This window comes from Hypanus sabinus, chromosome 14, assembly GCF_030144855.1.
Source record: "Hypanus sabinus isolate sHypSab1 chromosome 14, sHypSab1.hap1, whole genome shotgun sequence".
NCBI lineage: Eukaryota > Metazoa > Chordata > Chondrichthyes > Myliobatiformes > Dasyatidae > Hypanus > Hypanus sabinus.
In genome coordinates this window covers 800398-816722 of record NC_082719.1, presented here as the reverse complement: position 1 = coordinate 816722, position 16325 = coordinate 800398, and the positions used below count along the sequence as shown (strand labels likewise).

The 16325-nt window shown below is 43.0% G+C and overlaps 1 protein-coding gene across 1 annotated transcript in view; it reads left to right on the top strand.

The window, feature by feature from the left end:
* Positions 1 to 5367: 5367 nt before the first annotated feature.
* LOC132404517 (AF4/FMR2 family member 3-like) overlaps positions 5368 to 16325 on the top strand; it is a 153948-nt gene continuing 142990 nt past the window's right edge. Inside the window, exon 1 of the mRNA XM_059988678.1 lies at positions 5368 to 5850. Within this exon, the coding sequence (XP_059844661.1) occupies positions 5834 to 5850 (17 nt within the window). The 5' untranslated portion in view covers positions 5368 to 5833. The remainder of the gene's footprint in view (positions 5851 to 16325) is intronic.

Here is a 16325-nt window from a genome sequence, read left to right as displayed (position 1 = left end):
TGATGAAAAGCATTAGCAATTGAAATAAATGTAAAAAAGGTCAAAAAGTTAAAAAAATCTGTAATATAAGTAATAACACATAAAAAGTTAAATTATTACTTCCAGTTGGTTTCCGAATACACCACAGCTCTAGTTTCCATTAAAATGCGAAAAGTTTATCCGTAATGTAAATGCTGGGGAATCGCAGGGAAACTGAGCTCTGCCACTGGACTCCTTGAGCTAACTGATGGATTTGGAACTCCAGTTCCTCCAGCAGGTATGGTGCAGCTATATATGTCAGCTGTATAAATAGCTAAGTGTCAATAGTTTCAAATTCATGTGGTCATAATCACCCACAATGAGATGGCAAGTGTATTTGCAATCAAGCAGATATTCCAGAAAGGTATAGAAAGGCCAGTGGTTGCCAACAAACAATTCAGAGATCAGCAGTGGTTACATTGTGAAATGGGAAGAAAATTGGTGAGATTTGTCCCCAAAAGAAAGTGCAGACAACGAGTTACAAGGCCATGGTGAGGTAGATTATGACATCAAGTGTCCATCTTATCTAACAAGAGGTATTTCCAATTCAGAATTGTATGTGGCTTGGAGGGCAAATTCTTGGAGGTGGCATCGCCATACTTCTGATGCCTTTCCCCTTCTGGCTGTTAGAGGTCATTGGTTCAGAAGGTGCAATATAGTTTTGGTCATACAATGCTGATCAAATTTTATAGGCACTTCCTACCAGTGGAGATGACTTGTTCATCTAGAGTGCAGTTGAACTCTGCCTGTTTTGTAAAACTGTGCTGTTGATTACATTATAATAAAAATCTAAATATAAATAAAACTTATAAAGTGAAATCCCAATGAATTATCTTAGAATGCAGCTAAAAATGGCAGCTCAATGCCACCACCAAAGCCAACTGGGGAAGTGAAGCCAATATCCTTGAATGAATGTATATATTTTTAAAAATCCCCTAATGTTGGAGGGAAGAAATATGACAAACAAAATGTAATTCTACAACCTCAGGAGGGAGGGCTTCAGATTTGCAGATCATTGGGCTCTCTTCTAGGGAAGGTGGGACTTGTACATAAGAAGCAGTTTGCACTTAAACTGCAGGGGGACTAATATCCTTGTGGGAAGGATTGCAAGAGCTGCACAGGGGGAGGGGGGTTTAAGCTAAAAGTTGCAGAGGGATGGGATCCAGAGTACCAGAATAGATGGTTGAGTGGTTGTGGAGACAGATACTGTTAAGACTTCAGACAAAGTCAGTAATCAAATGGTTGAGCATGTGGGACTAATGTTCTGAGCTGCATATATTTCAATGCAAGATGTATTGTAGGAAAGGCAGATGAACTCAGGGCATGGATCAACAGATGGAATGATTATATTGTCGCCTTTAGTGAAACTTGGTTGCAGGAGTAGCAGCTCAATATTTCAGTCTTCCATTGTTTTAGACATGATAGAGTGGGAGGGATGGTGTTATTAGTCAGGGAAAATGTCACAGCAGTGCTCAGTCAGGACAGACCAGAGAACTCATCTAGTTAAGTTTTATGGGCAGAACTGAGAAATAAGAAAGGTTTGACCACGTTAATGGGGCTATTTTATAGACCACCTAACAGGTTGCAGGATTTAGAGGAACAAATTTGTAGTGAGATTGGAGACTGTTGCAAGAATCATAAGGTTATGACAGTAGGTGATTTTAACTTTCCATATATCGACTGGGGTGCCATACTGTAAAAGGACTAGATGGGATAGAGTTTGTCAAATGTGTTCAGAAAAGTTTCCTTAATCAGTACATGGAAGTCCCAATGAGTCTGCATTACTTGATCTCCTATTAAGGAATGAGACAGGGCAGGTGACAGAAGTTTATTTAGTGGAACACAGTTATTATATTGCCATTAGTTTCAAGGTAATTATGGAAAGGAATTAGTCTGGTCCTCAGTTTGAGATTCTACATTGGAAATAGGCCCATTTTAATGGTATCAGGAAGGATCTGGCTGGTATTGATTGGGACAGGTTATTTTCTGGCAAAGGTGTACTTGGTAAGTGGGAGGCCTTCAAAAGTGAAAATTTGAGAGTATAAAGCTTGTATGCGCCCATCAGAATAAAAGGTATGGATAACAGGTTTGAGTACCTTGGTTTTCAAGAGATATTGAGGGCCTGATTAAGAGAAAAAAAGAGGTACATAACGGGCACAAGCAGGTAGGAACAAATGAGGTACTTGAGAAAATATAAGAAATCGGGGGAGGTGCTAAAAGAAGGCACGAGGTTGCTCTAACAGACAAGGTGAAGGAGACTCCTAAGAAGGACTTCTACGGATATGTTAAGACCAATAGGATTGCAAGGGACAAAATTGGTCCTCTGTTAGACCAGAATGGTAATCTGTGTGTGGAGTCAGAAAACATGGGAGAAATCTTAAAAGGATTTATTGCATTTGTATTTACTTGGGAGATGGTCACAGAGTCTATAGAAGTGAGGCAGCAATGAGGTCATGGACTCTATATACAGATTACAGAGGAGGCGGTATTTACTGTCTTGAGGCAAATTAGGTTGGACAAATCCCCAGGGCCTGACAAGGTGTCCCCTCAGACCTTTTGGGAGACAAGTGCAGAAAATGCAGGGGCCCTAGCATGATATTTAAAACATCCTTAAGAACAGGTGAGGAACCAGAGGATTGGAGGATACCTAATGTGTTTCTGCTGTTTAAGCAATTCTCTAAGGATAAACCAGGAAATTATAGGCCAGTGAGCCTTACATCATCAGTGCAAAAATTATTGGAAGGTAGGAAGGCATTCTAAGGGACGGAATATATGAGTATTTGGATAGACAAGGACTAGTTAGGGGTAGTCAGCATTGCTTTGTGCATGGTAGGTCATGTTTAATCCTAGAGTTTTTCATGGAAGCTACCAGCAAAGTTGATGAAGGCAAGGCAGTCGATGTTGTCTACATGGACTTCAGCAAGGCCTTTGACAAGGTCCCACATGGGAGGTTGTCATGCACTTCAGTCACTTGGCATTCAAGATGAGATAGTAAATTACAAACGTTTGTAGATTAGACTTTGGCTTTGAAAACCAGAGAGCAGTAGCAGATGGTTGCCTCTCTGACTGGAGTGCTGCAAGGATCATTAGTTGCGTCCATTGTTCTTTGTCATCCATATCAACAACCTGAATGATAATGTGGTTAACCAGATCAGGAAATTTGTGGATGACACCAAGATTGGGGGGTAATGGACAGTGAGGAAGGCTACCGAAGCTTGCAGTGGGATCTGGACCAGCTGGAAAAAAGGACTGAAAATTGGTAGATACAATTTAATGCAGACAAGTGAGGTGCTGTACTTTGAAAGGACCATCTAGGATAGGTCTTACTCAGTAAGCGGCAGGGTACTGAAGAGTACTGTAGAATAAAGGGATCTGGGAATACAGGTCCATAATTCATTGAAAATGGCATCATAAGTAGATAGGGTAGTAAAGAAAGCTTTTGACACATTGGCCTTTATAGGTTGAAGTACTGAGTACAGGAGTTGGGATGTTGAAATTCTTTATTACATTAGTGAGCCTAATTTAGAGTATTAAATGCAGTTTTGGTCACCTTCCTACAGGAAAGATGCATATAGGATTGAAAGAGAACAGAGAAAATTTACAAGGATGATGTCTGGACTGGAGGGCTTGAGTTATAAGGAAAGTGACTAGGTTAGGACTTTATTCCCCAGAACGTAGAAAATTGAGAGAAGATTTGACAGAGGTATACAAAATTATGAGTATAGATGGGTAAATGCTTTGTACAGTGAGGCTGGGTGGATTACAACTGGAGGTCATGGGTTAAGGGTGTGAAAGGTGAAATGTTTTTAAGGGGAACATGAGGGGTGTTCACTCAGAGGGTGGTGAGAGTGTGGTACGAGATGTCAGCGTAAGTGGTGGATGTGATTTTGAATTCAATGTTTACATAACAGTTAGAAGTTTGGATAGGTACATGGATGGGAGGGGCATGGAGGGCTTTGGTCTGGGCAGTTTAAATGGTTCAGCACAGACTGGATGAACTGAAGGGCCTGTTTCTGTGTTGTAGGTTTCTATGACTCTGAAACTAACCTTGTATAATATGTAAAAAATGGACTCCATTATTATTAGTTAAATTGAAAGATATCTGCCCCAGGGTATGGGAGATTAGATTAAATGAACAAAATAGTGCTTTGTACTGAACTGCTAGTAGAAAAAAATAGGTAGTTGCTTTCTGGAAGCTCCAGTCTTTGCTTTGATTGCAGGGCACTATCTTGCTGAAAACCCAGACAGCAAACAAAATGTGGTAGATGAAGGACTAACATTAATAATTAAGACAATCTGACCCAATTATCATTCCCTGTAACCCTGCACCACGCTATGGAACTACAGCAGATTCTTTGTAAATCTCTATCACAGTATCACTGGTAGGTTCACTGCATAATCCAGATCCCCTCCATTTACCTCCTGCGCCTTCCTGCATTGTTCCCCTCCTCCAAGCTTCCCTGCATCACTCTTCTCCCCTCCTGCTGCACCTTCCCTGAGTCACTCCTCCTCCTCTTCCATCTCCTGCAACATCACTTCTGCACTTCACACACTCTTCCTGTACTGTCTCCACATCCTCCTCTTCTGCCACAAGTCTGCATCACTACCCCTCCTGCACCTTCCCGATAGACAGACAGACATACTTTATTGATCGCGAGGGAAATTGGGTTTCGTTACAGCCACACCAACCAAAAATAGTGAAGAAATATAGCAATATAAAACCATAAATAATTAAATAATAAGTTAATCATGCCAAGTGAAAATAAGTCCAGGACCAGCCTATTGGCTCAGGGTGTCTGACACTCCGAGGAAAGAGTTGTAAAGTTTGATGGCCACAGGCAGGAATTACTTTCTATGACGCTCAGTGTTACATCTTGGTGGAGTGAGTCTCTGGCTGAATGTACTCCTGTGCCTAACCAGTACATTATGGAGTGGATGGGAGTCATTGTCCAAGATGGCATGCAACTTGGACAGCATCCTCTTTTCAGACACCACCGTCAGAGAGTCCAGTTCCACCCCCACATCATCACTGGCCTTACAAATGAGTCTGTCCTCCTGCAGCGTCCCTGCATCACTCCTCCTCTTCCTTCCCTGCATCATACATTGCCTCACTCCTATTTCTGCATTAGCAGTGCATCACTCCCTCCTTCTCCCTGCTTTACTCCCCCTCCCGTAACTTCCCTGCATCACTGCTCCTCCTGCAAATCCACCCTGCCATCACGCTATCCCATACTACCCATCCCCCCACCCCTTCCCATTTTGCTGGGACAAGCTCCCCACCGCCGCTAATATGGAATAATGCCCAAATAAGGAAGCGAGCGGACTGCACCATTCCGCCCGCCACCGGCGAGACTTCCCCGGGCGCAGAGCGGTTGATTCAGCCATTACTGCTGGGGCTGCGAGGACCGGTGAAGGGTCGTGAAGGACCGATCTCGCACCAGCCGTGGCGGCGGAGTCAACGCTGATTTGCTCGCGTGGCAAGCGGGGCCACTGGGCGGGCGGGCGGGGTTTGGCCAAGGGTCACCGCGGGCTCCCGCGGCCGCTGACTGGCTGGTTGAAAGAGCGGCTGCCTTTTGCGAAGGGCCCGGATGGTGCTCGGCTAGCCCGTCAGGCCGAGCCGCTGCCCGCTGGGCTCGGTGACCGAGTGAAGCGCAGCCGCACGATGTGCTGGCCCCCTCGGCCCGGCCGCAGAACCAGTCACCCCCTCAGCTTCAACCTTTTCGCTTGGAGGTCGGCGGCGCAGCGATGTCTCAGCCCCTGAGGAGCAGCTGTCTCTGAGGCTGATGGCAAGCCGCGGGCAGCTGTTTTCTGCACTATGGCCACTCACTCCAGGTAAACAGGATGACCAACAACTGCTTTAACATCCTCGGTCACTCTGCTTTAGCTTTAACCTGGCGGCTGGAAACGTTCCTCAAAAATACACAGACTGGTAGTGAATGGACGAGTTAATGTAGTCGGTGGGGTTGGGGGGAAATTGTTGCAGACTGATTGAAGTTTGCTGTTTGAAATATCTATAGGTTGGGAGATTTGTTGGTGATGGCTGCAGAGGGTTTTGTTAAAAGTTCAGAAACTTGTCACTTGGGCTGGGGTAACAGAAAAAAAATTTCATTTTGTGTGTTAATCTGCCGATTTGGCAGAGGACAAATATACCAGAGTGAAAATTAATTGCTTTACTGTTCAGTCACACTATTTTAATCAATCGAAGTTGGATTATCACAGTAAAAACGGTTTTTATGACATTTTGAATTCTCTGATCTAATTTGTGAAATTATGCACGTACTGCAATGCAATTAATGCACTATTGTGTTTCTATTCGGGCATTTTCTGAACTAAGTAAGAAATTGGTCATTGTCTTTTTTGCCCCACCCCCAAAAATTTTTGATCAAAATAATGCTGTATTTTTGGTCTGCAGAAATTATCCAAAAATGTGTTGGTGTTTTGGTATAAAACTAGTTTAATTAGAGAAGTACTTCCTGAAATATTTGTTATAATTTAAATAGTCTAAATCAGTTTTATAAGCTTGATTGTAGATAGTAGAGAAATGTTTAAGATCCTATTGGAACATTAATAAGTCTTGTTGAGTTACTGGTAAATTCAATCATATTGCATAACTTCCTTTTTCTAGTTGTCTGCCCCATGATTATGCTTCTCATTTCTGTGTATATTTTTTCTTGTGCAATAATGCAATAACTGATCTCACAGGGTTTTTTTTACCTTAATTCCAACAATTTTTTTCATTTATTGCTTCCACTAATTGACAAGTTTCCTTTTAATACCAATCCTATATTTTTGAAGACTACAACTCTTATAATTTTTGTCAACTAGTAATTGAGCAGATGTGCTCATTGAAATGACGAATGTCTGTCTGAAGTGGATTGTTACAGTTTGGTACAGTTCTGAAGCTAGATCTGTCCAATGTTTTTAACATTACATTAATTTATCTTTAGCTTACTCTTTTGAAATCTGTTTTAGTTTTAATTTTCACAAGAACCAAACTGAGACCATTTTGCAGTCTGAGCTGGATTCCAATTGTCACCCCAGAAATGAAAGAACAATCTGGTAACTCACAGTGCTGTCCAGACTCTTTCGCCTGGTCCAGAATTCCACTGCTCATTCAAAATATACAGTACATTTTAAATTGTGCTGCTTTAAAGCATTTTTAAAAAAATTTTCATGTATATTTAAGAACTATTAATTTCTCAAGCTGTGACTGCTGTGTGCCTGAAATTGTTCTTCTGTATCTCTGAGTAGGGGTGGGAGGAATTAGCTGAGGTTTCAACTCTCATTTTTATCTAGTATTCCTTCCATTAATGGTATGTCTGTGTATGTGGACGTCATACAGTAAGATTGGTACCAGCTGTGATTTTCCTTGGTGTTTATATGTTTGGATAATCATCTGTATGAATATTCAAATATATTTGATATAATTATTCAAATTTACATATATTCACTAGTTCAAAGTGAAATTTATTATCAGAGTATGTACATGTCACCAGTTACAACCCTGAGATTTTTCAGCAAGCATACTTAACAAATCTTAGTATTACAATTAAATAGACAATTATTTTTTAAAACTCATTTTGGCATACTCATTGTTAGTGGTGCAGTAAAATAATTACAGCTTAATCTATATAACCTGTATCCTGTTGTATTTATTTGTTTATTGACAAACAGTGCAGAATAGGCTCTTCCGGCCCAGCAATCCCAGATTTAATCCTAGCCTAATCACGGGACAAGTTACAATGACCAATCAACCTCTGGATGGATGTCTTTGGTCCGTGGGAGGATACTCACACAATCACAGGGAGAATGTACAAATTCCTTACTGGCAGCTACTGAAACTGAAGCCAGGTTGCTGGAACTGTGAAGTGCTCGGCTAACCACGGTTTATTTTTTGTTTATTGGTGTTGTTAATATACTACCTCTCCATTGGTTTGAGTGGTGAAGCTTGTTTGCATTGTAATTGTCCTACAGAGTTTATTGATCACAATACTATTTCATTGAGGAGGCAGTGAAACTTTGCTGTTGAGTGGGAACAGCGTGGTAATAGTTGGGTAGAATTGGAGCCTACCACTTTAACCAAGACTTAATTGCTTAATTATTGTCCATCAATGTTCTATTTTATATAGGTTTAGGACATGTGAGCACAAAGGAACATAAGAAACCGAGTTTTTCCTTTGATCTAGTGTAGTGGTCGCCAACCTGTCGATCGCGATCAACTGGTCGATCTTTGAGACTTTCCCAGTGGATCCCAAAAAAGAAAAAAAATACACAAATGCTGTTGAGAGATTGTTTCCGGGTTGCGGGGTTTTAGTTCCGTTCTTTCTGCCCAGTGCGCATGCATTTAGCTCCCCCACACTACACAGTGTACTTCAGTGGTCCCCAACCACCGGGCCGCAAGGAAAGGATATGAGTCAGCTGCACCTTTCCTCATTCCTTGTCACGCCCACTGTTGAACTTGAATACACGCGAGGTCATCAGTCGCCTAAACGCAGTGACACCCTCTCGCCAGGGATCACTGGCCTCCTCGCATGGCTGGCGGGAAATGCCGCTGCTACTGGCCTGGAGCGCAGGCAGATGGTTGCCATCTCTAAACCTGTTCAGCACACAGAATGTTCGTGGGGAACCCGGTGCTAAAATATTCGCAGACGACCTAATTCGAGCTCAGGGTTTCGTAAGTAGCAGAGCAGCTACCGCGCTGTGATCTACTGAAACAAACTTTTGTCAGCCGATAGATCCTACGGGGAGGGCGCATGCCCTCTCTCCCTGGACTGCGATCGCTGTGGCCCTGGTACGGGGACCTCTAGCCGTGACCTTGTTCTCTCATCCCACCCACAATCAGCCACACCTAGCCAAGGCAGTGGGGGAGCGGGAAGCTGCAGTTCGGGCCAAAAGGTTGTATAATGAGGCAATGAAGCCCTCAAAACTGCTTTATTATCTTGAGTCCAAGTACCCCGCACCGAAAGACAAATGTGTTGAGTTTTGTGAGCGGAAAAATCGTGAACAAGTGGGACAGGAGCTAAGTGCCGAAAGCAGCGAAAACTAAAATGTGGAAGAGACTGAACATAAGGAACCTGCTTCGAGTATCGCTGTATTCCGGTTGTGTTTAACCACACCACCCCCCCCCCCCCCCACCATTAGCTGGTCCACAAGAATATTGTCAATATTAAATCGGTCCGCGGTGCAAAAATGTGTGAGTACCCCTGGTGTTTATACATTATTTCTATTTCCCAGTTGCAGGGTTTTACTTCTAGTCTTTTCTGCCCCGGTGTGCATGCATGTAACTAATTGATCTGGTGTTGATCTCGCCTTTCACTAAGGCCGAGGTAGAGAATCTTGGACTTAAAAAGGTTGGTGACCACTAATCTAGTGAATGTTGCTAGTACTGCCACTTTGAACCCCTTGTTGAAATAAATGTCAAACTTTGATTTGAGTATATCCATTATACCAGCTCCCACAGTTGTCTGTGAAGACATTTCAAAGATTCTTGGCCCTCTTAAGAGAAATTTATACTAGGCTGATGCTGGCTGGTGGTGTGGCATCAGCACTGGACTTCAAGGTGAATGGTCCCAGATTCGAATCCAGCTGGATCCTTGCATGCTTTCCATCCATGAACATAAGAAAATGGGAGCAGGAGTAGGCCATCTGCTCCGCCATACAAAAAGATTGTGGCTGATCTGACCGTGGACTCATCTCCACCTACCTGCCTTTTCCTCAGAACCTTTAATCCAACCTGTCCATGCTGGGTTGAGCATCAAGCTAGCAACTCAGCCTCGTAAAAAGAAACAGCCATATGCTAATAAAATAGCAAGGTTGCTTCCCAATACACCACACGGCACAGAAAGAAGCGACAGCAACAATATTGGGCAGAAGTAGATTACTTTCTTTTGAAACTGCACTCTCTCTCGTTCTAGATAGCTTCCAGGTGGCACAGTAGAGGAGCTGGTAGAGCCACTGCTTCACAATGCCAGAAACCTAGGTTCATTCCTAACCTTGGATGTTCTCTGTGTGGCATTTGTACATTCTCCCTGTGACCACATGGGTATCCTCCCACACTCTGAAGTGGGATGTTCAGTGGGTTAGTTGAGCACTGTAAATTGCCACTAGTATGTTGCTGAGCAGCAGAATTTGGGAGAGTTGCTGAGAAGATTTTAAAAATGGGATCAATGTAGATGAGTTTCTGTATATATCCACCCAAAGTACATTTCTTATCTAAGTATGTATACATTACACAGCCTTGAAATTTGACTCCTTACAGGCAGCCACAAAACAAAGAAACCCCAGTGGAACCCATTTAGAAAAGAAAACTGTCAAACATCCAATTTGCAGAGAAAAAAAAAATCATGCCAACAGTAAAAGCAGGACTGAAGTTTTACAAAAGCCACGAAGCTAGGCATCAGAGCAGGCTGCAGCATCAGTTCAGCACAGAGCTGAGTAAGAGTGATCTATTTTCCATTAAGGTTATCACTCATTCTTCACTATTCAATAGATTACAGGCCCATCATTCTTGTGCCAACCCTCAATCCCAGAAAATGATCTACTCAACCATTTGTGCACTGTGTTCAGTGCAGGATCGTCCTTCCTTAAATTGGAGTGTGGAGCTGCACGCAGCCCCCTGATTATCTTGCAATAAGGGGAGGATTCCTTTTGTCTTCCAAGTTACTGTAGAAAGAAAAGAGGGCAGAGCAATGTGATAAACAGAATGCTAGGTGCTTGCCTCCTCAGATGCAGTACTCTTCTAAATTCAAGCATTTGCAGTCTCTTTTGTTTTCTGTTCGCCACATCAAGACAATATTTGAAAGGTAAACCTAGTGCTATAAGGGTAGAAAATGGGGAGTAGGCCAGGGGTTTTTGCATTGCAATAGGTCTGTAATGCACTGGGTAACGCAACTATTGGTTCCAGAGCATAACTGATGCTGACCTAAATGGGATAAAACCAATGATATGTGACTCTAGAGAGCCTGTAATACTTTATTTTTTTACCAATCCAAATGCAATTGCATACAATGCTAAAGTACTGTGTACAAAGAAGGAAACATTTTATCAAATACATTTCATATTGTAAATATTTATTGTAATTTTAAAACAGTGACACCTTTTAGGAGGAGTTTAATATAATCTAAACTGGTCTATACAATATGCCAAAGTAAATGTTGATTTAATTTTACTTGGTTAGTTCAAGCTCCACCAGCTGTTGCTAGCTAGTGATATTGGACTGCTCACATTCTGTGATGCCAATTACCACCTTATATTAGGATGTAAAAGGAAAATACTAAAACAAAAATTGGTAAAGGCATATATGTATTGCAGATGGGGGGGGGATGTGGTAGAGTTGTAATAGTGGAAAAGGAAATGGTAGAAAACAAACAAATATTTTGTCTGTTTTCATGGAATAAATGACCCACCAGAAACATGAGATTCTGCAGATGCTAGAAAATCCAGAAATACTGGAGAAATAAGTGTTCACATGAATGAAGAATTATTAGTGAAGAAATGGCAACAGAGATGTTGAAGAGGCTAAAAATCAATAAATCTGAAGATTACAAGTTCAGTGTAGGATGTACAGAGATGGTCTGGAATGTGAACCTGCTATTCAAGAATGGAGGGAGTAAAAAAATTGGGAACTACTGATTTTCTTTAGTCACTTATCCATAGCATGGATAATGTTGGAATTTATTAAGAAAAATAAATTAGCAAAACACCAGGAAAAAAGGCAATGGAATTGAAGCAACACATACAAAATGTTGGAGTTACTCAGCAGGCCAGGCAGCATCTATGGAAAAGAGTACTGTCAACATTTTGGGCTGAGACCTTTCAGCAAGACTGACTCAGGCTACATCCACACTAGACCGGATAATTTTGAAAACGCCGGTTTCGCGTAAAAACGATAGGTGTCCACACTATGCGTTTTTGAAAATATCTCTATCCACATTGAAACAGATTTTGGCGAATCTCCTGCTGCGCATGCGCAGGACACATCTATCAAAAACAAGCAACATGTTTGGTGTTGAATCTCACCGTAAAAATGCATGTTTGTGTAGTTACAGACTAGAAAAACTTAAAATGACGGACAGCTGTTGGCTCTCGCGCAGGAGAACTTAAAATTAAAAAAAAACAAATACTGGAGTGAAAGGAGGCAACTGACAGGGAATTCATGACCGGGCTGACGACGAACATTGAAAAACTGACTAACTCTGTTGCATTAATAAAGCCCCTTGTTAAATGTATAAAACATGTCTGCATCAGTGTTATCTTGTATTTCCATACAATGTTACATTAGGCTATTACACATCTATTGTCAGAGAAGTACTTGCATAAATACTAAACCATCTTCATACGAGCAAGGACAGAAAACAGGGCAAAGTGAGTATACTTATTTATTCAGTAAGTTATGGGTCAAAGTATTTGGTGAGTACATTTCTAACTCTTCTGGCTTCAGTCTCGTTGCCGTCTGTTCTGAAATTGTTAGGTTGCGTTCAAGAAAACAATGAAATAGCGCGCTGCCATCTGACAGTGTTTTCAGAAGTCTCCTGTTACCCTGTCCACACTGATCTGCCCGAGCAGCGTTTTCAAAAATACCCACCCTGGAAAGCGTTTCTGAAAAACTCCGGTTTCGGGGGACGAAAGTGCCATTTTAGTGTGGACGGAGGGTAAAAACAAAGAGAAAAAGCTTTGGTTACGAATTTATACGGCGTAGTGTGGGTGTAGCCTCAGAGTTAGAAGATGGGGGAGGGGAGAAAGAAACACAAGGTGATAGGTGAAACTGGAAGGGGGAGGGGTGATGTAAAGAGCTGGGATGTTGATTGGTGAAAGAGATACAGGGCTGGAGAAGGGAGAATATGATAGAAGAGGACAGAAGGACATGGAATAAAGAAGATGGGGAGGAGCACCAGAGGGAGGTGATGGGCAGGTAAGATGAAAGAGAAAATGGGGAATGGTGGGGGGGGGGCCATTATTGGAATTTTGAAAAATTGACATTGATGCTATCAGGTTGGAGGCTACTGGCTACCCAGACGGAATATAAGGTGTTGCTGCTCCAATCTGAGTGTGGCCTCAGTGCGACAGTAGAGGAGGTCATGGACTGGCATGTCGGAATGGGAAGTGGAATTAAAATAGGTGGCCACTGGGTGATCCGCTTTTTCTGGTGGAATGAGCATAGGTGCTGGGCGAAGCAGTCTCCCAATCTATGTCAGATCTCACCAATGTACAGGAGGCCACACCAGGAGCACCGGATACGGTAGATGACCCCAGCAGACGCGCAGGTGAAGTGTTGCTTCACCTGGAAGGACTGTTTGGGCCCCTGAATGGTAGTGAGGGAGGAGGAGCGGGAGCAAGTGTAGCACTTATAGACAATAGGTGCAGAAGTAGACCATTCGGCCCTTTGAGGCTGCACCGCCATTTTGAGATCATGGCTGATCATCTACTATCAATACCCAGTTCCTGCCTTGTCCCCATATCCCTTGATTCCCCTATCCATAAGATACCTATCTAGCTCCTTCTTGAAAGCATCCAGAGAATTGGCCTCTACTGCCTTCCGATGCAGTGCATTCCAGACCCCCACAACTCTGGGAGAAGAAGTTTTTCCTTAATTCTGTCCTAATACCCCTTATTCTCAAACCATGCCCTCTGGTACTGGACTCTCCCAGCATCTGGAACATATTTCCTGCCTCATCTGGGGGCTCAGGTGGGCACATTACCCATAATAAATGGCCACCTACATAACACATGGAAAAGAGAGGTTTAGAGGGTTATGGGCTAAAAGGGGGTCAATTTGGAACATCTCACTGGGTAGCATTACTCATGCGGATTTGGTCAGCCAAAGGGCCTGTTTCCTTGCGATAAGAGTCTATGACTCTGTGTATCCATCACATAATCAGGGGAAATGGTAATTAGAACCATAGAACATTACAGCACAGAAACAGATCCTTCGGCCCTTCTTGTCGATGTGCTGAACCATTTTTCTGCCAAGTCCCACTGACCTGCACCTGTACCATATCCCTCTATACACCTCTCATCCATGTACCTGTCCAAGTTTTTCTTAAATGTTAAAAGTGAGCCCATACTTACCACTTCATCTGGCACCTCATTCCACACTCCCACCACACTGTGTGAAGAAGCCCCCCTACTATTCCCTTTAAACTTATCCCCCTTTACCCTTAACCCATGTCCTCTGTTTTCTTTTCTCTCCTAGCCTCAGTGGAAAAAGCCTGCTTGCATTCACTCTATCTATAACCCATCATAATTTTATATACCGCTACCAAATCCCCCCTCATTCTTCTACGGTCCGGGGAATAAAGTCCTAACTTATTCAACCTTTCTCTGTAATTCAGTTTCTCAAGTCCCGGAAACATCCTTGCAAACCTTCTCTGCACTCTTTCAACCTTATTAAAATCCTTCCTGTAATTAGGTGACCAAATCTGCACACAATACTCCAAATTTGGCCTCAGCAATGTCTTATTCAACCTCACCATAACACTCCGACTCTTATACTCAATACTTTGATTTATAATGGCCAATGTACCAAAAGCTCTCTTTACTACCCTATCTACCTGTGACGCAACTTTTAGGGAATTTTGTACTTGTACTCTCAGATCCCTCTGTTCTACTGCACTCCTCAGTGCCCTACAATTTACCTTGTATGTTCTACCTTGGTTTGTTCTTCCAAAGTGCAATACCTCACACTTGTTTGTATTAAGCTCCATCTGCCATTTTTCAGACCATTTTGAAAACCTTCCTCACTGTCCAGTATACTTCGAGTCTTTGTCTCATCAGCGAATTTGCTCATCCAATTTACCACGTTATCATCCAGATCATTGATATAGATAAAAACAATGATCCCTGTAGCACACCACTAGTCACAGGCCTCCATTCTGAGAAGCAATCCTCCATTACCACTCTCTGACTTCTCCCATTGAGCCAATGTCTAATCCAATTTACTTCCTCTCCATGTATACCTAGTGACTGAATCTTCCTAACTAACCTCCCATACGGGACCTTGTTCAGCTTGTGAGGATAAGTGCCAGGACGGAGATCAGAAGGGGGAAACAAATGGACAAGGGAATTGCATTGGGAGTGATCTCTGTGGAAAGCAGAAAGTGGCGGAGTGGAGAAGTGCTTGGTGGTGGGATTCTGTTGGAGATGGCGGAGGTTCTGAAGAATTATGTGCTGGACACGGAGGCTGGTGAGGTGGTAGATGAAGACGAGAAATGCTCTCCTTGGTGGTGTGGCAGGAGGATGGGGTGGAAATGGAAGAGACGCGGTTGAAGGCAGCGTTGATGGTGGAGGAAGCAGCACCAATACAGTCGGTGGTGTAGTGTAGGAAAAGTTGGTGAGTGACGCCACTGTAGACTTGGAGCATAGACTGTTCCGTGTAGCTGACAAAATGGCAGACATGGCTGGGACCCTTGGCTACACCTTTTGTTTCAATGAAGTGGGAGGCACCAAAATAGAAATTATTGAGGGTGAGGACAAGCTCTGCCAGATGGAGGAGAGCGAGTGGTGGTGAAGGGGAATTGGTTGGGTCTGGTGTCCGGAAAGAAATGAGAGAGCTTTGAGACATTTGGTGGGGAATGGAAGTATATAGGGATTGGACATCCATGGTGAAAGTAAAATGGTTGGGGCCAGAGAACTTGGAATTTTTGGAAAGATCAATAGCATGTGAAGTGTCATGGATATAGGTAAGAAGGGACTGAACCGGGGGGATGAAACTGAATCGAGTTATGCAGAGATGAGTTCATTGGGGCAGGAATGAGCAGAAACAAAGGGTCTACTTGGACAAGCATGTTTGTGGATCTTGGGTAGGAGGTCGAAATGGAAGGTGCAGGGCTGAGGGAACTATGAGGTTGCTGGCAGTGGATGGGAGATCCCCAGAATTAATAAGGATGGTGATGGTATGGGAAACAATGGCCTGGTGCTCCTTAGTTGGATCATTTTCAAGGGGTAAGTAAGAGGAGGTGCCCATAAGACATGGGAGCAGAATTATGCCTTTCAGCCCATCAAGTCTGCTCCACCCTGAGATCCCACTCACCACATACACCTGCCTTCTCGCCATATCCTTTGATGCATCTATCTTTGATGATCAGGAAATAATCAACTTCCGCCTTTAATATACCCATAGATTTGGCCTCCACCGCTGTCTGTGATAGAGCATTCCACGGGTTTGCTACTCTCTGGCTTAAAAAAATTCGACCTTACCTCTATTCTAAAAGGTCAACTCTCAATTTTGAGGCTGTGCCCTCTAGTTTTGGATACCCCTAACATAGGAAACATTCTCTCCACATTCACCCTATCTAAATTCCAGTGAGTAC